This window comes from Kryptolebias marmoratus, linkage group LG13 (genome assembly GCF_001649575.2).
Source record: "Kryptolebias marmoratus isolate JLee-2015 linkage group LG13, ASM164957v2, whole genome shotgun sequence".
In the NCBI taxonomy this organism is placed as follows: Eukaryota; Metazoa; Chordata; class Actinopteri; order Cyprinodontiformes; family Rivulidae; genus Kryptolebias; species Kryptolebias marmoratus.
Window position 1 is genome coordinate 14,907,728 of NC_051442.1, and position 22,207 is coordinate 14,929,934.

The 22,207-nt window shown below is 41.2% G+C and overlaps 2 protein-coding genes across 2 annotated transcripts in view; one reads left to right on the plus strand and one right to left on the minus strand.

Moving 5' to 3' along the window:
• Window positions 1-1,490: 1,490 nt before the first annotated feature.
• Window positions 1,491-13,869, minus strand: gucy2d (guanylate cyclase 2D, retinal). The gene is made up of 19 exons (XM_017436962.3): window positions 13,484-13,869; window positions 11,303-12,324; window positions 10,905-11,206; window positions 10,421-10,793; window positions 10,248-10,332; window positions 10,035-10,143; window positions 9,830-9,949; window positions 9,649-9,729; window positions 9,342-9,518; window positions 9,104-9,260; window positions 8,856-9,005; window positions 8,565-8,713; window positions 8,333-8,496; window positions 7,262-7,454; window positions 6,416-6,590; window positions 4,874-4,972; window positions 4,163-4,257; window positions 4,002-4,084; window positions 1,491-3,868 (listed from the first exon to the last, which is right to left on the minus strand). Exons 2-19 carry the CDS (start codon window positions 12,159-12,161, stop codon window positions 3,784-3,786), a joined length of 3,456 nt encoding a protein of 1,151 aa, XP_017292451.1. The 5' UTR covers window positions 12,162-12,324; window positions 13,484-13,869; the 3' UTR covers window positions 1,491-3,783.
• Window positions 13,870-18,186: 4,317 nt separating this feature from the next.
• hsd20b2 (hydroxysteroid (20-beta) dehydrogenase 2) overlaps window positions 18,187-22,207 on the plus strand; it is a 6,774-nt gene continuing 2,753 nt past the window's right edge. Inside the window, exons 1-8 of the mRNA XM_017436933.3 lie at window positions 18,187-18,384; window positions 18,959-19,005; window positions 19,151-19,226; window positions 19,360-19,470; window positions 21,512-21,579; window positions 21,699-21,743; window positions 21,849-21,883; window positions 21,966-22,047. Of these exons, the coding sequence (XP_017292422.1) occupies window positions 18,204-18,384; window positions 18,959-19,005; window positions 19,151-19,226; window positions 19,360-19,470; window positions 21,512-21,579; window positions 21,699-21,743; window positions 21,849-21,883; window positions 21,966-22,047 (645 nt within the window). The 5' untranslated portion in view covers window positions 18,187-18,203. The remainder of the gene's footprint in view (window positions 18,385-18,958; window positions 19,006-19,150; window positions 19,227-19,359; window positions 19,471-21,511; window positions 21,580-21,698; window positions 21,744-21,848; window positions 21,884-21,965; window positions 22,048-22,207) is intronic.

Genomic DNA, 22,207 nt, shown 5'->3' on the forward strand with positions numbered 1-22,207 from the left:
GGTTTAATGGATTAGGGCTTTTTGGCACTGGGCTAGGGTTAGGGTCTCATAAGGGTTTAATGGATTAGGGCCTTTTGGCTCAGGGCTAGGGTTAGGATCTCCTCAGGGTAGAAGGGGTAAGGTCCCTTTGGCACTGGGCTAGGGTTAGGGTCTCCTAAGGTGTTTAAGAGGTGAGGGCTTTTTTAGCCCACGGCTAGGGTTAGGGTCTCCCCAGGGATTAAGAGGTTAGGGCTTTTTTCGCCCATGGCTAGGGTTAGGGTCTCTTCAGGGTTTAGGGGGTTAGTGACTTTTGGCACTGGGCTAGGGTTAGGGTCTCCTCTGGGTTTAATGTGTTAGGGCCTTTTGGCTGTGGACTAGGATTAGGGTCCCAGTGAGACAGAGGCTTAACTGTTACAAAGAAATAAAAACATAATAAACTGATTGACAAAACTCTTTTTTAAATGGCCCGTTAGCGATGTTAGTGCACTTTAACCAGTAAGATTAAGGGTTATGAGCCTCAAAGACTTTCTTTGAGGGGTTGAAAGCTGGAAAGTTTTGGAAACCATTTATTTAAACTCTTTCTTCTAATATTATCTTTCATTTGACTAAATGACACTCATCAATGCCCCATCATCAGCAGTTTGGTGAGGGCATCTAATTGCTGAATACCCGATAAATCTGAGGACTACTGCTGAGAACGTGTTCCAGAATTCTTACAACAAACAAAGAATAAACAAAGGAAATGGGATCTTGGTTTTCATGTACCAGCTTGTGCTTTTACATATCTACTCCACCGTGTTTCTGCCACTGGGAACCTGGGGGAACCATCAAGATAAAAAGAAATACTAACCCAATCATGGATGAAGGACATGGTTTGGAATAGGATGTTTTTTGGCTCTTCTTCTGGCCTACAACTTAAAACAAATTTGAGATAACTTGAATTAAATTTCCATATCGTTTTGCATGTTTTGATCCACAGTAACTTCACTGGTGCACCATCATCCACTCCAGTTTCTACACTGGTTCGTAAAATATTCCTCACTGCCATGTTGTTTTAAGACAGGGATTTGGTTGAACCGCTCCTCTTTTTTGGTTGCCTCTGCTTTTTTGAGCTTTACGTCCCAGTTCAGCTTGTTTGGTATGACCATTTCTTCTCAGCACCATCGACTGAGAAGCAATGACTTGAAGCCGTTCTCATTAGATCCTCCTACTGCAGCTTGACGAAGAGCCACATTTACGACAAACAAAACAAAAATGTCTAAAAGCCCCAAGCTTTAGAGAGTCAGCATGAAACAGCGAAGAAAGACGTTCTCTAAAGCTTGTTATAAGTGATCCTCTTAATGGACGAAACAGTCCATTTTCGCTTTGATTCACTGGCCTTATTGAACCTCTTATTTACTGATTCCCTCATTGTGAAACATGATAGAGTGTACTGTCAGACCCCCATTTAGAAGATTGGCCTCAGCAGAATTGATGGCAGGCAATAAAACAGACATAAGATGACACAATCGTCACTAAAACCATAATTTATTTACAGAAACACACTGAGATCACTTTCAAAATGAACAATGCACCCCATTCAGTTTTGATGTGATCTATCTGTTTGGCAAATTGATTATAAATCTAAAAAAAAAAAAAGGAAATAGTGATTAGCCATTTTGTTCTTTAGATACCCAAACAGTGACAAAAACATCCGTATCGCTTCCCTCGGGTTGCTCTTCTTAATTCAGGACCAAGCATGTCCTCTTGGTCATGGGTTTCTTTATGCTCGAAGAGCCAGAACTGCTAAGCAGTTAATCGTGTGAAAGAATACACCACAAGCAACCTCATAATCAAGTCATCAGACGTCCATTTTTTTTTTTTTCTTGTCTATCCGCTCAGCTACAGTCTGGAGAGGTTGTAAATGATCAGCAGCAAGCTGCCAAGTGAAAAAAAGAAATACAATTTAAAAAAACAGGTCTGCAGCCTGTTTTTCGTGTGAAACCACACCCTGACATCATCTGCCTTTTAGTTGCTTCAACATGAGTCCTGCGGCAGATGTTTAGCGAGCCAGCAACACCACTGCTGGCTTTGAAAACACAACGGTGCTGAAGTCCTGTGTTTTGTTGATATCTCCATTTATGGTAGAGAAACCCAAGCGGAAAGAAAAAATTAATTAATTAATTAATTAAAAAAAAAAAAAAAGAAGGGTCTAAATACGTGGAACACAATGTACACATTTTACAGTATATACAAAACAAAAAATCCCTCAAGCTCAACTCAGATAAACGAACATTTCCCTCTGAAAGATGGTGATTTGCATGAAAAAGGCTCAGTCCGTTGAAGCACAATATTAGGGATGATTATTTCAGCCAGTTGACTCTAAAGCTCCGTGCATCAGTGCAGAACAGACGTATTATATCAGATAAGTTATGGGACGGTGTCGAACAAGCAGCATGTCCAGCCATGCATGCAGAACACTGGAGGCTGCTGACAAACTGTCGACGAAACCTACAGAGAGAACAGCTGAACAGTTGTTTGGGTTTTGTTTTTATGTTTTCTCATTTGTGATTTAAAAAACAATATATATATATATATACGCAATTCTTAACGGAATGCAAACATGAAACAAAGACAATACATACTTGTCGGTTTACAGCATCACAAGAAGCGGTGCTTATCTGCGACGAAGTGGTCGTTCAGACCCACTGAACAAATAATATCTTACCTGTTGGAGGTGGAATCAATTTGGAGAAACAGGGTTTGATTCTGACCAGACTGACGAGCTAATGGCTAGTCCGAGCGGGGCCCAGACCAAAGTGGGAAACCTGCTGTCCTCAAGCGACAGCAGCAGTTCCTGCAAGCACCATTTTATAAACTCTTCCATTGCCGTCGGTTTTGCATGACAGGGTTATTTACGTGAAATTCTATGGTTATTTGCGAGCGCACATAGCAGCAGCAGCCACCTGTAGCACTTCTGGCGCGGCCTGGGGCACGCCCTGCAAGCATATCATAATACTTCTGTTGGTATGACAGTAGAGCGCAAAACTTACGGCAATGTAAAGGTTCATAAAGCTGTGTTCACTTAAATTGCAGTAAAATTGTTGATTTATTTTCAGGCGGCGGGAATCCACATTGGTCTTGGCCCTGCAAGAACAAGCCATCAGCTCGTGAACTCGTTCAGAATTAAACGGCATTTCTCCAAACTGAGGTCGTTCAAATGGAAATCTACGACAGGTAAAATATTAATTGTTCATAACCTCTCCACAGAACCCCATCTTAAAAAATCCAAACCTGTTTGACTCAGCGGGAAAATGATAATTGGGTTGATTTCGTTACATTTTTTGTAAAATAATACATAAATCATTTTCTAAATAAACAAACAGTAGTTTTTTCTAACATTTCATGACAAAGTTTCAGCTCAGAATCTGGTGTGTTTGCAGAAATTACATGAAGCGCAGCAGCAGTTCCCACTTTAGCTGAGCCAGATAAACACCTTTTAATGCCCCTTCGACAGGCACATTATTCCGTTTTTATGCATTTTAGTATAAAACCATCTAATGTTCAAACACAGTGTGGATGGTGGCTAAATACTGGTCCATTTTTTCACCCAGACGTCAAAGTTTAGTCTGGCTTTGAAACATAAATTAAAAAAAAAATTCATAACATACAGAGGAAAAAACAAAGTTTGGGCAATATACTTCTGACAAATCCAAAGAGTGTGAAATCATCGTCACTGGTTCTGAACTTAGTTTTGTGTAAATTGTGTTGCTTCCCATCACACACAGATCTCCTAATCATCGGCCCCCAGTGACAAACCACAGGCTAGTTCGTCTTCTTCTGTCGATCTAGGAATTTTTGTCTTCTGTCAACTGGGATCTCCTCCAAAGCGATACCATGATTCACGCCTCTGTAACAGGAAATGAAGCTGAAATAAGTCATTCGGTTACATTACACTGCGGCGAAGTCATCACAACATATAGAGGGTGGATACAGTTCAGTGTTTAAATCAGGTGAACTCCGTTTGAGGAAGAAGTTCTTACTCTTTAACTTCGATCGGTACTGGTAGAGGCTTGTCGAAATCCTCTTTCCCCACCAACCAGTATGTGGTCTCAATCCCTTTCCCCTAAAATCAGATCATCATTTCCATTCATTAATATTACAGAGCCATGGTTTCTGTGCAAAGAGCTTTGCTTCTAGCTACCTTTAACTCCGTCAGGCCTCTGACTTGGATCTTGTACCCCATCTGCAAGCTGTTCAGGAGCTTAACTGTGGTTGCATTGACATGGATTCTATAAGCTGCGCGAATGCAAAAAGAAAAAAAAAAAGTCAAACACTTATTGTCAGGTGAACGTAAAACGCAGATTGGCTGGTTGGTTGTTCTGAGGCTTTCAGTAGGTGTGCTGATGAACCTGACAGGAGCCTGGGTGTAATGTGATGTTTCACCACCTGGAGGCAGCAGATGATCCATCACAGCTCTGATCATGGCAGGAAGAATTTATCCACGATTAGTGTCATCGTGTATGAGCATAGGACTGCAAATACAGTCAAATGAACTAAAAGAGGCCGAGAATACAAGAACACCTTCTTCTAATAAAGTGTAACCCTCAGAGAAGAAACGCCAGGTTTAATTTGAACCACAGAGGAAGACTTTACGCCTTGATTATTCCCTAAATTTGTCAGGAGGCGGCTGAAAGAAAATTGATAATTAATGTCTTTTATTCTAAAACTTCAACTTGGTCTTTAATTCTAATGATGGTGTTAAGGGATTAGCGAGTGCTGCTCTTTTAAAACCCTGTTTAACCTCCAGCAGCACGCAGTCAGACTGCAGTACACCTGTCCTCCAGCCCACTCTACAGAAACACACACACATACACAAAATAAAACTATAACAGAAAGAGCAAAAGGCACTCACGCAACCCCGTGGACTCCATTCGAGATGTCGTGTTGACAGTGTCTCCGAACAGACAGTATCGAGGCATTGTTAGGCCGACTACACCTGCTACGACTGGGCCTGAAATCACAGCACACATACACACACACAAAGGAGCTTAGAATTAACCACCTCTTCTTGCACGTAACACATGATTAACACCAAATAAACAGATTGGTTTTGACTTCCTCTCTCTCAGGTGGGCAGGTTTGCCCCAAACGTTTGAATAGATGTCAGTTTTCTTCCACTCAGGCTAACGTGCTACCAACAGTGTGTGCATTAAGAAACTCGTCGGACAGAGTTAGAAGTCCAGAGTGTGCAGTGTCCTAATAGGATGACAGCACTCTAAGTGGATAGTGTTTCACTGTTCCAGGAATAAGTTTCAGACGAGGATAAAGGAGGTAAAAATATCTCCTTGACTTAGCAGCTTGTGCACCTGTATTCTGCTTTACCTCTTACTCACTCTGAAATGAAGACACTGCAAATATATTTGTCTTTTTCAAGAACGGCTCGGTGCGTAAATTTCGTGACAACTCTCATTTTTTTGTACACCGGCTGAAAAACCGATGTAGTAATTTGTTGTAACCTTTGCAAACATCAATGAAAATATAGTAAATGAGGTAAAAACTATGTGTTTAATTCTAGTGAAATTTGGTAAAACCACCCTTAAAATCCAACACAGCCTAAAAAAAGGTTTTATTGTTGTTTTTCTTTGGATAACAGCTGCCTTTTGTTCTGTTCTCTGATAAGTAAATCCTATTCTGTTTCAATAATTTTGTCTCCCTTGGCAAACTTTAGCCCTTTCTCCATCTTCCTTCTTTAAAGATGGCTTCCCGTCTACTTCTACTGAGATAATTTTTGGTTCAGCTTTAACAAACAGCAGGTGATCAATCAGAGGATGAATCATCGCTCAGGCACTGTGTCTAGGTTTTGGACATTTTTTCTCGAGGAAATGATTTTTCATGCCATTCTTGTATTATAAATACAAGAATGCCATCCTCTACTTATGCAGTTTCCTACATTTATTAACACAGCATGCAGAGAAATGACATGTTTTCAACCAACACCTCTTTGGGAATCACGTTGTTAGTGTCAGAACATCAAAGTATGAAGATAAAATTTAACACTGATTCGTTATTAGGTTGTCTGTTATATGTCGGCACAACACAGGTTCTCCTGAGCCTTTTTTATGTCTGAATAAGTGATTGGTTTGTGTTTAAATTAAGCAGCAAATTCCTCTAAAATAGCAAAGACAATAATTAGACTGAAATTGAGTGAAAAAGCAGCGGATGTTCAATTAGATTCAAAAGATCTCAAGAAATTTTAAATTAATTTTGTATGAGACCAATTTTCTAAACCTACAGGAAAGTTTGGCTCATCTGAAACTAAAGGTAAAAGTAGCTAAGGTATGTTTGAAGACTTTTGCACAGTACTGTAATTATTTAAAACTAGGTATTGTTTGAATGTACTATCATGAAGAGTGGGGGTTGCTGTTGATTACTGAGCACCAAGGATGTCGCTCACCAGAGTGCAGGCCGATGCGGATCCTGATCTTCAGGTCAGGCATGTGTCTCGCCTTGAAGGTTCCAATGCAGTGGAGAATATCCAGGGACATGTTGGCCATCTCAGCTGCGTGACGATTCCCATTCCTGGTGGGAACTCCAGAGGCAACCATGTACGCGTCTCCAATGGTTTCCACCTAAATGCCACAAAAAATAAAGAGCTGAACGAACACTGACTGCCTGAACAGACTGCGTTTCTTCTTTTCTCAGTAGATCAGCATGCTTTAGAAAGAAAATATATTGAGCTAATAAAGGAATAAGATATTCATTTGTTGACATCAAGTTCTTCAGAAAACCAAGCATTGTATTCATTTGTAGCAACTATTAAAAACTGCAGCCACTCTTTATTTTTTCTTCCCTTCATGTTTTTATGGTTAACTCAATGCTATCACTTTGTTGCTCTCAAAACATTTATGAGAAAAAACAGAGACTTTCAGACAGAAATTTAAACAGGAAATACAGACAGACAAAATGATTGGTTTTGTTTTAAAACTGAAACAACGGATTCATAACTTTAAAAAGACAAATTTCCTTTCTGTTCATGTAACACTGACCTTACATGTTACATAATTTACCTGTATATGACATATATGTTATAAAATACTATAATAAATAAATGCAAAAACAGATCAGTCTTGCAGAATTTGATTTAAAGTCTTGTAAAAAAAAAAAAGAAAAAATTGTTTCATTTTGATTAAAGATTTCATGAACATGAGAAACATCATTTCAGGTGCAGTAGATTTACAGAATAAACAAAACTATTTGTGATATTGTGAGTAAGTTACAGAAACAGGCGGTAATCACTCACCTTGTAGACGTCGTGCAGAGGAATAATGGCGTCAAAGAGGCTGTAGAGGTCGTTGAGCAAGTCGACCACCTCGATGGGCTCGCTGAGAGCCGAGATGGTGGTGAAACCCACAATGTCGCTGAAGTACAGCGTGACCTCGGCAAAATGCTCCGGCTCCACAGGTTTGCCTAACTTCAGCGACTGAGCCACCGTCCTGAAGGAGGAAGATGACGAGAGAGGAAGAGAGTGTGATGCTGACGTCATACGAGAAGAACGCTGCATGACAATAATTAGAGCATAACTTAGGAAAACTTGCTTCTCTACATGACAATATAATATGTGGCAGTGACTGGAAGTGTGAAACTGTTTGAGCAGATAAAGGCTGACAATTTAATCAGTCCAGTCCAGTATTTTTTACTGTCTTTGATTCATGAAAACAAAACAAACAGAAAAACTCTTCTCTTTGCAGCAAATAAGTGTCCTTAAAGCTCACATTTTATATGATCGACCTTGACTGTGATTGTGTACTAGCTCACTAAACTCAGTGATAAACAGAGGTACATTTCAGGTTGATTTAGGGATGAAGAAGGTTGTGATTGCTACATCTATCAGAGACGAGCACATTTTTTGATGATCAGCTGCATATTATATAAAATAAATGATCAAACATTAGGTTGTTTATCTATTAAATGCATTAGCGATTTTGAGACAAAATATATGTTTTGCTAGAGAAAAAAATAACGAAGGAATGCATTTTGACTACTAAACTTCTACATTTATTTTGATTTTTACCACTGCAGGGGCAGTTTCTACATCTGTCCTGCTCTGTTCCAAGCCTAAGATAATTGATGTTGTTCTTTTTATCTGTTCCTGTAAATCACTAAAAGCTAAAGCAGCTTTCATGATGCTGCCTCTGAACTTTGACCTTTGCCAGAAGGCAAAAGGAGCATCATTTGTTTCTTTTTATTGGAGAAAAAATGGAAACTTTCACGTTTCTTGAGGTTAGTGCCGTTCTTTAAAGTGAGAAGCTCTGATTTAGACCACAGTTTCATCACGCCTCTCACGCATCGATAGAAGCTGCTGGAGACTTACTTGGGCAACATCTGAGCCACCAACCGGTCCGTTTTCTGTCTCTCCACCTCAAGCTCCTCCGTCCTCTCTCTGATCAGATCCTCCAGGTTGGAGGAGTACTGTTCCAACATCTTCAGCATAGAGTCTATAAGGTTGATCTTCTTTCCCTTTGAGATGGTCTTGAACTGTCGTATGAAACAGAGCAATTAGTACTGTTAATTTTGCCGCAAAATTACGTTTTTAGTGATCCTACCTGTTTGAAAATCTCCTCAAAGTTTGGCCTCTTGTCTGGCTCTTCACTCCAGGCCTGTTTCATTAACTGTATCACGTCTACAGGGGCCTCCTCCACTGTCACAATAGGCCGACAGAGAGGAGGAGGCTTTTTCAACTTGATGATAATCTCTGTCAACACAAGCAAAATGTCAGGAACATGGAGGACTAAAGAAACAAAGGAGGGCTGTTTTGTTCGGCTGGTTTGGTCTGGTTACTGGGACTGTAACTGCTTCTAATGAGCACCTGTGCTGTTAAGTCTTTAGGCACTCACCCTTTGGAGGCATGTCCAGCATGCAGAAAGGTGCAGAGCGAGAGATGACCTCCTGCACGACGATGGAGAAGCTGTAGACGTCCCCGTAGAAAGTTCCTCTCCTCCTCAGACTTGAGTTCCGCAGCAGCTCCGGAGCCGTCCAGAGAAAGTCTATGCATCAAAACAGTTGCACAATCGTGAGTTTGACTCTTTGACCTACAGAAGCAAGCTCCGAAAAATGATCATCCTAAAGACGCACGTGTTCTCACCCTCAGGCTTTTCCCCGTCAACGTCAACGCCTTGTGCAATCAAAACTTCATTAAAGCCGTAATCTGTCACCTTCAGCACAAAGCGCCCGTCTACCACACAGTTACGGGACTTTAGTCGTCCGTGGATGATGTCACGATGATGCAGATACTTCATTCCCTGACGACGGGAAAAAGAGTAATGAGAAAATATGATGAGGTGCAAAATGAAACTTGAAACATCTGTTTTTGTCTCCCTCACCCTGATCAGATCCATCAACAAGGAAGACTTGAACATCCAGTCGAGGCGCACTTCTTCGTTGGCCAACAGATCCTCCAAGCTGCCCCTGCTACAGTGCTCGGTCACGATGCCAAAGATACCGGAGTCGAAGAACAGTCCCAGGAACAGGTTTAGGTTTTCATGCCTCATTTCTCTGAGCTGAAAGGAACACAAGGATCGCTTTCTAATTCGAATGGCCAAAGTTACTTTGATTTAGTTGTTTAAATGACTATTATGAATAAAAGGCATGAACAAAAACAAATTCTTAGTCTTTTAAACATTCGTTTACCTTCACAAAGACCACCTCAGTGCTGCCATTGACATGTAAGACTGTTCCCGATGGACATTTCTTCAGCCAAACCCAATCACCCTTGAGTGAAAAAAACAACAACACAATCTTTGTGAAACCTTGAGCTCTACAGCTGCTTCAAATCAGGAATCACAAGTTTATCATATGAATTTTTCCTCACCTCAAACACAGCAACATTGGAGCTGTCAGGAGTGGAGGCCAAGTAACTGCGACCAGACACTGAATGGTGAGGTGTCTTCATGTCCCCAAGGCTTTTCGTTATGCTTTCGTCATTTAGCTTCTGCTCAAAAACAGAGACAGATCAGCTTCGACCGAATAATTGCAAACGTAAACAGCTGTCAGAAGCGATCAAGCAGAGAACCGACCCGTTTGCTGACTTGAGTATTGATGAAGACCAGATCATCCAGGGTCAGGACAACCTTTGATGATCCACTGTTTCCATCCTCCCCAAGGTTAACCCCAACTGTGCCTTTTCTTTTGGGCAGACAGATAATTAAAATTGACTATGACAAGTACTGGAAAACACAAAAACTGAGAGGCATGTTTTTTGTTTGTTTTTTCAACTGTGCGGTACATACTTCAAACGAACGAAGACGTTTATTCCAAATCCAATCATTGAAACAAACAGAAGGAACAGAAAGAAGAACAGGATCGGATCCATGCCTTAGGAAGGAAAAGAGATAAACTTTTGAATGCACCGTGTTGTCTGGTGTTGGCGTATTTCCTGCGATGTTACAGTGAGCACACTCACCTCCAGTACAGGCAAAGTATGGGCTAAACCAGCAGCTTGAATCTTTGAAGGGTGTGCTGCCTGCAAAATGGATCGAACGCCCGAGATATTTCAAACCCCCGGTGATGCCATCCGTGTGAGCAGCATGAAGCGAATGCGTGGAATAGAGCGTGTCCCCCATGCCGCTGTAGTCCAGGACCACATAACCGGCCTGCATTCCTTCACCTTTCTTTCCAGCCTGCAAGGGCTGATTGAACCCTTCGAACTCGAAGCCACCCTCACTGTTTCCCAAGATGTGACCTGTAACCCAGCGGCCTCCACGTGCACGGGCTTGTTCTGCAGCCATGGCTATGTAGTACATCATGTTGTAAATGGTGCCAAAGAATGGAGAAACCTAAGAATAATCATGTAGCACATGAGAAAAAAAAATTCAGTGTTTGCCTCTCTGCTTTGGGATATTTTAAAATTCTTTTCTGTCATTTGCATCTGACTAAAAGAGTCTTACCTGCTCTGGTGGAGTGCTGCTGCGTATCTCATAGCTGTCCTGAGCATCTCTGAAGGCCTCATAGAAATTGCGCTCTCCGGACTCCATAGTGATGGTGAGAACCCCATCGTAGGCCCTTCGGAGCTTGGTATCATTCCCAAGCATTTGGTAGTGAGCATCTTTGTAGGGCAGTGAATACAGAAGGGTGTCGTAAGGAATGAACACATAACCGCGGTCTATCATACGAATAGCTAAGGCTGTCGTCAGGAGCTTGTACTGGGCTTGGCCACCGATCAGCACAGAAGGCATGCACATGATGATCACTGCAAAAAGATCAAGGTTTGAGAAACATCATATCTGCACAATTTATATGAAATAGAATGTGTTTGGTTTTGACTTTCTAAAAAAGTGCAGCTCACCTCTGACTCGGTCTGTTTCTCGCACTTTAACCAAAGCTCTCCGAGGGCCTTCCGTATCAGTCTCCATTGTGACCACAGGACTGACAGGCAGGCCAAGAGCCCTCAGAGAAGAGGCCAACTCCTGCCCAGTGGCCTCCCACACGTCCGTTTCCTCTGAGATGATGGCCACGTGGGCCCATTGAAAGAACCGTAGCACGGTGAAAAGAACATAGGTGGACACTGGCAGCGGCCTCAGGAAAGTGGGGTACATGTCTCCCGTTTTCATATTGGGCTTGAGACAACCCCAGGACAGAATACCAACGTCCCACTCTTTTGCATAAAACGCAGCTGAGGAGCAGTAACCCGGGTTAGCGGGGCCCAAGAAAGCAGCACCATAACTTTCCAGATCGGCAAAGCGAACAAGAGCACGGGTTGACTTGCAGTCCTCGTTAATCAGCGTGTAGTCGTACCAGTAGCCTTTGTTGAGGTAAGGGTTCTTGTTTATGCGGCTGGTGGCAAGGCGGGCTGCCAAGTCAGGGAGAGCCTTAGAGTACAGGAGGTCACACGTCCAGGGTCCAACCAGGGCCACCTTGAAAGTGGTTGCCCAAACTTGACAGGGGAAAAATGAGATCATGAGTAATAAAAGAAGAAACCAGTTCCCCCTCCATCTTCTGATGTGCTGCACGGAGGATGATGGCAACTGTGGTTTTGATGACAATGATAATGACATTGGTAATAGTTCAAACTGACTACTTCCATTAAAACTATTTGTAACCACTGTCCATATATGCCTTTTTCTTATCACTTTTACTGAGTGGTGCCGCCATCGCGGGTGGTAGGCGAGGTTGTGCAGACAGCAAGGGTCTCTCTGAATTTCCATTTTTTCACAAATCTTTTCTGATGCCTCAGACAGCAGGAACTGGGGACTGAGAGTTTCTATTGGTCAGCGTGAGAGCGTCTGTGGTACTGGGAATGCCTCCCGTAGCACTCTGCAGACCTCTAGTCCAAAGGTGGACAGGTGACAAGAAGACCCCAAGCCATCACTGCCTCAAGAAAACAAGAATGGAAAAGATTTGAGAACCGTTAACATAACATTTAATCACTTTATTGCTACAAATAAAGACTGTTGTAATCTTCACAGTACAGACACAATCCCCTGACCTGAAATTACATGCCGCTGAGCTTTTTTCTTTAACTCATTGTGGTTTTTGAATCTTATCAGAGTCCATCTGGGCTCATCGCTGAGGACATCGTGCCCGTGCTGTCCCTTAGAGAATTAATAGTTTGTCTGTAACAAGCTCATTAGCTCTGTCAGAGTCAAAGAGTTTAAATCAAATGCCAGGTAACCTGGAGCTAAATCTGGCTCCTAGCTCCTAGCTTTTCTTGCTCTGTATGGTTTTACTTTCTTGAGCCTGATTTCTGTCTCTCAAAGGTTTTTTGTTATCTACAACCTCAGTTGAGTTATACCTGTTAACTTTAAGCTGCCAAAATGATCTATTTCTTTCTCTTTTTTTCAGGCGGATAGTATGATGGACGTTCATGCCTCATTGACTGTTGTAGATTTAAAATTAATGTTAAGATTTGGAATATTTCCAATTGGACAAACATCATCTGTGTTTTTTTAAACCACAAGGAACTTTAGCTTAGCTAAAAACTATTGTTTAAGTACAAGGTTAAAAACTCTGAACTTGTGGATGTTTGTGAAACAAACCTGACTCAAAACGAAGTTAACAATCTTTGGTTCTGTTCAAGAGTAGCTTCTTAAATTTGTGCAATATTTTGAATTATGCATCAAAAGTGTGCATCTTATCATACTAATTAAAACATAGCTTCTTTACTTGAGTGTAAGATTAATCAGCAAGCCCACTAAAGAGACTCACATTGACTTATCAGCTACTAAGTAAGGAGGGGTAAAAGTATGCATTCGCCCTGTTTTTATTTGCTACTGAATATTAAAAATTCATTATCTAATAATTACCTTAAACTGTTCTTAAGTGGCATAGCTAGATTTGCTATAAACTATTTCATTGACTATAGCACAAATGTAAGAGATTAAATGGTACTTTATGTCCCCACAGGAATACCTGTCCCACTTATAGATCTCAATAACGCTACAGAGAGAAAGGAGTCGTCTGCATTATTGCTACCCATAATCGGTATTGCAATTTACAGAAGATACCTTTAATATGACTGAGATCGTACCTGGAGCAGTTTTCTACACAGGAGCCATATCAGGGTTGGAGTCATTAGGCAGCACCATCTACATTTCAAGTGGATTGAGTATCCAGCATCGAACAGTTATCTTTGCTCCTTCATTGTGGAGAATATCACAGGTAATCCCAAAGTCATCTATGATTTTAAAAAAAATGGTGGTTAAAAAAAATAAGTCCAATTATCTTCTCTTCTGTTCAAGTTCCTGAAAAATGGTGCTACAGATATATAAAATATGGTTTCCAGTGGGTTAGTCTTCTCGCTTTACTTCGTCCTGTTCGTCCCTGTTTTGGACTGGGACCCACCCCAAACCACAGGTACCAGAGAGAAGCTGCGACCCTGTTCCAGGGTTCGGATTGGTAAAAATAGATTGGCCAGATAGGCTGAAAGCTGGGGAGTGGTAATAGGTAACCGAAAAGAGAAAGAAAAAAAAAGTGGGAAGGACTGACAAGCTTTGGCTTCTCAACCTTCTTTAGCTTTTAATCCATGCTAGTGTGGGAAGTCTGCATGTGTGTGTGTGTGTGTGTGTGTGTGTGTGTGGTGATGGTGATGGTGGAGAGGGGGAGGAGGAGAAGGTGAAAGTAGAAGCACACTCACCGTTTGCACAGGGCTCACGTGCCACAGGAGCTGGTATGGCCTAGCAATGACTGCATAGTGACAGAAACTTAAAATAACCAGGAATCTGTAAAAACAAAACTGAGGGATTTCAATATGTTATGATCAGAATCAGAACAACCTGTTAAAAATCGAGGGGTCTCCTTTTAAAAACGGTAAACCTGAAAGGCAGGTGCACTCTGTTGTCCACTATTACCCATTATGCTGTTACATCTCACTATTAGCTGCAACTCTGACAAAGTCCTGCAAGTTGTTTTTTTATCACGGATAAACCTTTTAAATGATACTAGGAATGCATACTGCCTGCTCCTTGCATGCCAAAGTTTAAACAGAGATCTTGTGTGGCCAATCAGAGCTCAGAGTACGTGTTGAGGATGACTCTCAGCTAGCACACCAAACTTTGGCTCAATATCTGTAAAAGTGACTGAGTTATGTAGCCACATTTGTGTTTGCTAACCTGGATCAGATGCGGCAGTTACATGATCATGTTGGTGGACAATAATGAAAGATCACTTGCAGCTCCACACACTTTCAGTTCACAGGGACTCAAATAAAACCTGATCTACACATTTCTAATGGAGCTAAAGATGCAGTTGAGAAAGAAAGCTTTCAGCTAATAAGACAGTCAGGACTGAAATTAGAAAATGATTATAGTAACTGTGTTTGACTGATGCATTATGTGATTTTACATGCATCGTGCTTCTGCAAATTCAGAAAAGACCAAAGCCCACTGTCCAGAGCTCAGCATGAGCACCTTACATGCAGGAGCGATTCTCATTAAGGCACAAGATATACGATGTAAGCTGGAGCACAGGGCTGAAAATATCCTCCGTGGTATCTGTGGTAAGCTACTGAAAGTTGCTCTTTTGACCTGGCAGCTGGAATTAAAGCCTTTAGAAAAAAAGAAACAGAAAAAAAGAAACAGAAAACGTTTTTTAACAAAGATGCTCAGACACGTCTTCTGCGACCTCTGCGTGACAGGGGTGGGGGGCTTTGCTTGAATATACGAGGATAGTTTTGTTCTCGTTTTTGTTGCGCAGTGGTAGAAGACTTGTTGAAGTAATCAGATTAGTCAGACGAGGCCTCGCTAAACTGATCTGCTGCACGCAAGCCTCTTAGTGACATGGCTGACAGGGCTGGAAGAGATCACTCCAAAGCAAGGTCAGATGCACAGTCAGTTCAGCTGACAGAAGACGTGGCTTGGGTCACAGCAGACGCGGCAAAAAGACACAAAAAACAAGATTTATGTTACGCCTCCCTAACAGACAGCACAGTGCTGACTGCATGATGGGTGAATGATCTGCAGAACTAGCAACGAGTTGAAATCCCTTCGCCGTAGTCTTTATCTCCAATGAAATCAGAGAGTATTGAGAATTTGTTCTGCTGGGAGGAGCTTCTACGAGGCCCAACTGAATTCAGCAGGTGCATTAATGTGGCAGCTTCTCTGGGTGTCATCACTCACTCCTTCCAGGATCACAAGATCAGCACTGCAGAGGAAGGCTGCGAATCTTCCCCGAAAGCCACGTTATGGCGTGATGTAGGATGTGTAATCCCGAACAAAGCAACAGGAGATGTTTCGTCACCGCCAGAGAGCTCAGACTGCATGCTGCTACCCCACAGAGTCCAAGGAACGCACGCGGCACACAACCCAAGATTTAACACCTTCTTATTCTCACCAACCATAATAAAGAATTTGTCTTGATTTGATACCAAGTGCTAGGCCACTGAGTGGATTTTGACCCACATTCCTTTTGTTGATAAATACGCAGAGTAGATAGGAACAAATGATTAGCTGTTTAAAATTAGGCCAGTGTTAAATTCCCTCGAGAAAACAGCAACATGAGCTAAAAAAAACTTTAGTCAGATGGTGAGAAAAGTGCTCGCTTTGGGAAATAAAATGTCTTTTTCTATGTAGAACAAAGGGTTGCACATCTGAGTGTTCCTTCACTTTTTTGTTACCACTGGGAATCTGTGAAACCTGGACAAAATGTCTGAACAGGATGACACGAATTAGCTTCCTTTCAAGACGTGTTGCTCTTTAACACGCACAAAACGAAAGAGCCTAAAAAACCTATTTTAAACTGGTTTCTTTAGGCACTTTGTTACAGCAGCCTGTAACAATTTGTTCCTATTTGTCGTCTCTTTATCTGAATTGATGAAAAACAAAAACAAAGATAAGACAATTTGACACATAAAGTAGTAATTTAGCACCAGTCAGGGGATTGTTGAAGAGTTATTGGCTGAAAACGATCAGCTCAAGACTGATGCGTCTCTCAGGTTTCAGACGTGTCTCTAACTGTTCCTCTGCTGCAGACAGCCTTTTAGGCTTAACATGTATCTGTTTTGTCTTCTAACTGTCTGCTTTCCATATTTCTAAAACACAGACTTCCCAACATGCTGACAGAAAACCTGTTGATCCAAAGCAATTAAAGGAATTATAGCTCTGTAAAGAAAACCCTGTAGGATTTTATGTAAGCATTAGATTCTAGCATGCTTCAAACCCTGAGGACAGAGCAGTGTTGTCGCAAATCTGAACGTTAGATAATTAGTTGGCCTTATTATATATTATCACACCCTAAGCTGACAAGTCACACGATTCTTCTCTTTCGTCTAGAGGATGATGCCTCAATTACCAAAAGCATTTAATTACACTTTACATTTAATCAATGTTAACTGTAATAATAAATATATTTAATTTTTCCTTTGTTTAGTTTTATCTCAGATAAGTGAACGCAGCTAACAGTATACTACAGATTGTAAAAGCTGCTTAAAGTTTAAAAAAGGGGAAAACTTTCTCATAAATTACTGATTGCAGGCAAATTCAACAACTACTGATTGTGTAACGTTTCAGGTCCCAGGCCCATCTTTGTTATTATTGTTACACCGAGGTCAGCTTTTAGACAAACAGTAACATATCTAAGATGATATACTGGCTTTGGAGATTTCTTCTGTTTAAGTTTCTTGTATTTATATTAACACAACAATACTCAACTTGTTAAAGCAAAATTACTCAAATCCTGGTAGAAGTGTGGCATGTAAAAATACAATACCACCACCTAGTGGTTTTACTAATGATCTGTTTAATACAACAACAAAAAGAGTTCATTTGTTTCATCAGACTGTTTTTAGAACAAAGAGCTGAAGACATTTTTATGATGCAACTTTAAAATATTTAGTCTTTTACACTCTTAATAAGAAATTCAATTTGTAAAATTCTTATTTCTAAAATAACTCAATAAGACCAGATTAAACCAGATTCTGACCTCTATCATATCCATGCATTTGACCTTTTTTAAACAATTTATTCATATATATATATATATATATATATATACAGTGTGTACACTTAGCATTATGCATTATGATCTAAACTGTTCATTAGAAATAAAGACAGGGATCCTTTTTTTATTCTGAAGATTAAAAATAATAAATGATGGAGTACCATTAGGGATAAAAGAGAGTGTTTGAGGGCACTAAACTCCAGTGTCTGAATGATTTATCAGTCAGAGTTTAATGATAAGCAGCGTTTTTCAATCATCTGGGTTACTGGACCACACATGTTTGTATCCTATTTGTGACCTATCACAAATGTTATCACTCGAGCCTTTAATCAGGAGCGTTTTCAGTCTATCTTTGTACAGAAGATGATTCTGAATGAAAGGGTGGGACTGTTTCTGCTAACATGAAAAACTAACAGACTGTAACAGCAGCAGAGACCTATCAGCTGCCATACATGAATGTGTCGCATTTGTGTATGCGTTACTGCCTTTTATCACCACTCCATGTTTTGTTTGGGGCATTTCTGATTAGATGCATGCAGTGTGTGACCCAAAACCGCAGCCCAAGGTGGACTAAAATCTCCAAATTTATTATCAAAACGGAGCTACTTTCAGCTGTGTAACATAGGATGTCAGATAAATAGCAATATTTTGTGTCAGTAAACGCACCATATCAATTTACACCTCACTGCAGCGAGCTTCTGGAGAGGGGTGGAGCGACGGGGAGAGGAGCGCAGTACACAGAACATTTTCATTTCTTCTACTATGAAGTCAGCATTAAGCATCTTGTAGAAACTTGTGGATTGTGCTCCACAGACATGCTGCTCAGTCCGGAGTTCTACTGCAGGACATCGCTGACTGATGTCCTGGCATTCTTTGGGGGGCTAGCTGTTGCTTTCTATCTGCTGAAACTCACCTGGAGATGTTGGTGTGGACTCAGGGAGTTTGTCTTATCTGAGCATTGGCAAGTGGATTTTAGGACATATGGACGATGGGCAGGTAAAGTCGAATAAAGTCTGCTCTTTTTCTCTTATAAGATACTGTGGCAGCAAAGCAAAATCTGATTATCTTTATGTTTACTGAACCTGAAATTGTAACCTGACTGTAGACTGACCCCTGGGGGCTTGTTTTCACTGTGGTGACAATAAGGAAATAATTAGGTTCCCAAGATTAAAGGTTGATTTTTTTTGTTTGTTTCAAAAGTTAAAAGCAGTGCCAATCTAGCTGTGATGGTCTGATTGGGGCTCGATAAGTTTCTTCCCATTCCTTTTTGATGGGGTATTTCTATCTTTTTGTCCAGAAAAAGAGCCTTTCTCTATAGTATAGTCACATCTACACTTGGAGAGTATTTTAATAGCAAAGCAGTTTAAATTGTAGGTTTTGGCAACATGTTTAATTAAAGCTCTGTCACAGCCTACAGATAGATGCTTTCCAAAGTGGAGGAAAAACTAAAACAGCGTCTGTGATAATTCGCCTGCAGATGAAATGTGTTTTTTTAATAATAATGGTAACATATAGGTCTGACATGTTTTGTTTAATCTAACATGTACTGTGTGCTCTGTTGATAATGCAGTTGTTACTGGTGCCACGTCTGGTATCGGTAAAGCCTATGCCTACGAGGTGAGTCCACATTCAAACACAAATTTAAACGTAATTTTACAAACTGATTATGTCTTCATGTTAAGTGGCTTTAGACAGGGTCTCCACATTAACTTCTGCAGAATCTAAAAACAGCCAAACGGCCTGTCTCCATGTCTCCCTCCAGCTGGCACAGAAAGGTCTGGATGTTGTTTTGATAGGCAGGTCTGAAGATAAGCTCCGAGTCGTCGCCAAAGAGATCGGTGAGTCAAGCACAAATACGACGCAGGTGTGTTTTGATGTCTTGTCCTCATTACAGTAAACACGTTTGTCTTTGCTCTATCCAAACTGAGCAGCAGAACCAATTCACACACCTTTTTTGTTTGTTTTCTTCAGAAAATGAGTATGATAGAAAGACTCGTACCATTCGGGTGGACTTCACTGACGGCTGCAGCATTTATCCTGCTATAGCCAAGAAACTTCAAGGCCTGGAGATTGGAATTCTGGGTAACAGAGAAAAAGACAATTGAGAGTTGTTCTTTTGTGTTTGTTCAGCGATCTGTGGTTTATATGTTAATGAATCCCAAACTATTTCAGCTTCAAACCCACAAAATAATTTGAAAGGACTTGTGGCTGGTTACTGTATGCAGACAGTGCTAGTAATCCAGTTAAACAAGCATTATGCTTCTTTTTATGAATTTATGGCTGCAGGTTTCCCCCATGATGCTGTGGATACACTGTGTAACATAAGGGGGACATTAAATCTTTTACAAAAACACAATTTTCCTCACCTCTACTGAATAGTATTAGCAGGGAAATATTGGCAAAACAAAAAAAATCAGCAAACAACCAAAACACAACACTTACTATTAAAGCAAACACCTGTTCATAGTTAACCCTAGAACACTATGCATAAATTAGATGTGCTGCTTTCAGTAGAAGAGCTCTGCAAAGCCATTGACAGCTTGGCTTCTGGTAAGGCTCATACATGAAGTTCTCTGCAAATGTTGGTAAGCCCCTCTTACCAACATCAGAGATAAAAGAGCATGACTCTCTGCAATAAGAAATGGGAAAGAAGTGAGTGTAACAACTACAGGGGGATCTCACTACTTAGTATTATTGGTAAATTGGTTGCTCATGTCTTTCTGATCCGTCTCCAAAGCCTAGCAGAGCGTGTTTACCCTGAGTCGCAGCTTTGCTTTCGTGTCGGAAGATCAATGGTCGACATAATTTTCTCCCTTTGCCAGCTGCAGGAGAAATGTTGAGAACAACAGATGCCTCTCTGCATATCGACCTAACCAAGGCCTGCAGCTTTGTCAGTAGGGCCGCCCTCCAAAGATTCAAAGCCTGATTGAGTCTTTCCATAACAACACAAAGGGAACTGTTCAGTTCAAGTGAAACACTTAAAAACCCTTCATTATTCTCAGAGGTGTCTAACAAGGCTTTGTCGAAGCTTTTACTCTCTTTAGCATCTTCTTAAGCATACTTTTAAAGAGCAGACCAGAGCAGATGGCAAACTTTTCAACCTCGCCCGACTCCTAGGCAAGACCAAAGTAACCAGGAAAATGTTCTTCACTTGCGATGCAGCTGTTGTATCCCACGCTCCCAAAATCCTGCAGTGTCCACATGATTATTTTTCTGTGGCCTCCAATGACTTTGGCCTTACAATCAACCTGAAGAAAATCAATATCATGGCACAACACACAATAATAATCGATAATCTGTCCTTGGAAAATGAAATTGATAGGATTGGTTCAGCAGCAACAACATTTGCTTGATTGACATGTCACTTGTGGTCAGTCTCCAGCCTTACCATAAGAACCAGGATGGCTGTCTATAGTGCATGTGTTGTTAGCATACTCCTATATGGCAGGGAAGCATGGACCACATACACGAGACAGGAAAACAGGCTTAACTTGTTCTAGCTGAGGTGTCTCCGCTGCATCCTCAGCATTTCCTGGAAACACATTGTGACAAACGCAGAGTTACTGTCTCGTTCCAACCCCCCTACCATGTACACTCTCTCAGGCAATGCATGGGGCGGTTGCTAGGCCATGTACTCCGGATGGAGACTAGGCGCATCCCCGAATGCATACTCTACAAGGGAGCTGGCCTGTGGACGCAGATCCGTCAGCTCAGGTGCAACGACGTCTGCAGAAGCAACACGAAGACTCTAGAAATAGACGTGAAGTCCTGGAAATCGATGGCAGAAGATAGCAAGCACTGGAGGGGCACCTTACACCAGTGTCTACAGTTGGGTGAGGAGAAACTGAAATCCACTCCAGCTGAAAAAAGTGGAAAAAAGTGGCAAACCAGCACACAGTCGTTGAGCCATTTTCTGTGTGATAAATGCAACAGATTGTCCCTCTCACATAGGTTTATATAACCACAAGAGACACTGCTTGTATTATATTACAAACCTGTTGAACGTTTTCCTTATGATGGTCAGTCATGACTGACAAAGGCTGACTACTACTACAACATACATACTTATATTTAACAGCAATATTTTGTATTAACAAGCGTCCTTGTATTGTAACCCACACAGTTAACAACGTGGGAATGATGTGTTCTGATCATTTTGCCTATTTTCTGGAAATACCAGAAGCTGAACAGGTATGTTGTTTGTTTTTATGTCTGAGGACGACACCACTGGATGATTTTATTCAAACCCGCTGAGACTGTCACAGGTCCCAAATGTCTCTGAATGACGTCTCTGTGTTTGTTCTGAGCAGAAAATCACTCAGATTGTCAACTGTAACATGTTGTCTGTCCCTCAGGTAAGAGACCGTCGTCAGTATGCTATCTGAATGTGTTTTGTATCATCCACTCACACCTCTGGATAAAAAGTTGAAATAATGATGATCTGTTATGTCCTAACTCAGATGACCAGACTGGTTCTTCCAAGCATGGTGGAAAGGTACTCACCTACATCTGTGTTTACAAAGGTTATGAGAAGATTGAGTGAATTTTTGACTGACTGTCTTTCATCTCCTTCCCAGAGGAACAGGACTGATCATCAATATCTCATCTGAAGTGGGTGCCCGCCCTCAGCCTTTGTTGGCTCTTTACTCTGCGTCCAAGGTATTCTCCTTCTCTAACATGCTGGTGTAGATTCTCAGTCATCCAGGCCATGGTAAATTCAAAAAAAGTTAAAAAACAAAAACAACTGGACTTCTATTCTGTAGCTGAAGACGTTTCGCTTCTCATCCGAGGAGCTTTCTCAATTCAGAAATAGAGAGTG

Coding starts and splice junctions, on each gene's coding strand:
- gucy2d (XM_017436962.3), bottom strand. CDS start 12,161: ATGGAAATTCAGAGAGACCCTTGCTGTCTGCACAACCTCGCCTACCAC. Junction 8,497..8,564: donor TTGAGGAGATTTTCAAACAG/GTAGGATCACTA, acceptor TTCATACGACAG/TTCAAGACCATCTCAAAGGG. Junction 4,258..4,873: donor AATGGAGTCCACGGGGTTGC/GTGAGTGCCTTT, acceptor GCATTCGCGCAG/CTTATAGAATCCATGTCAAT.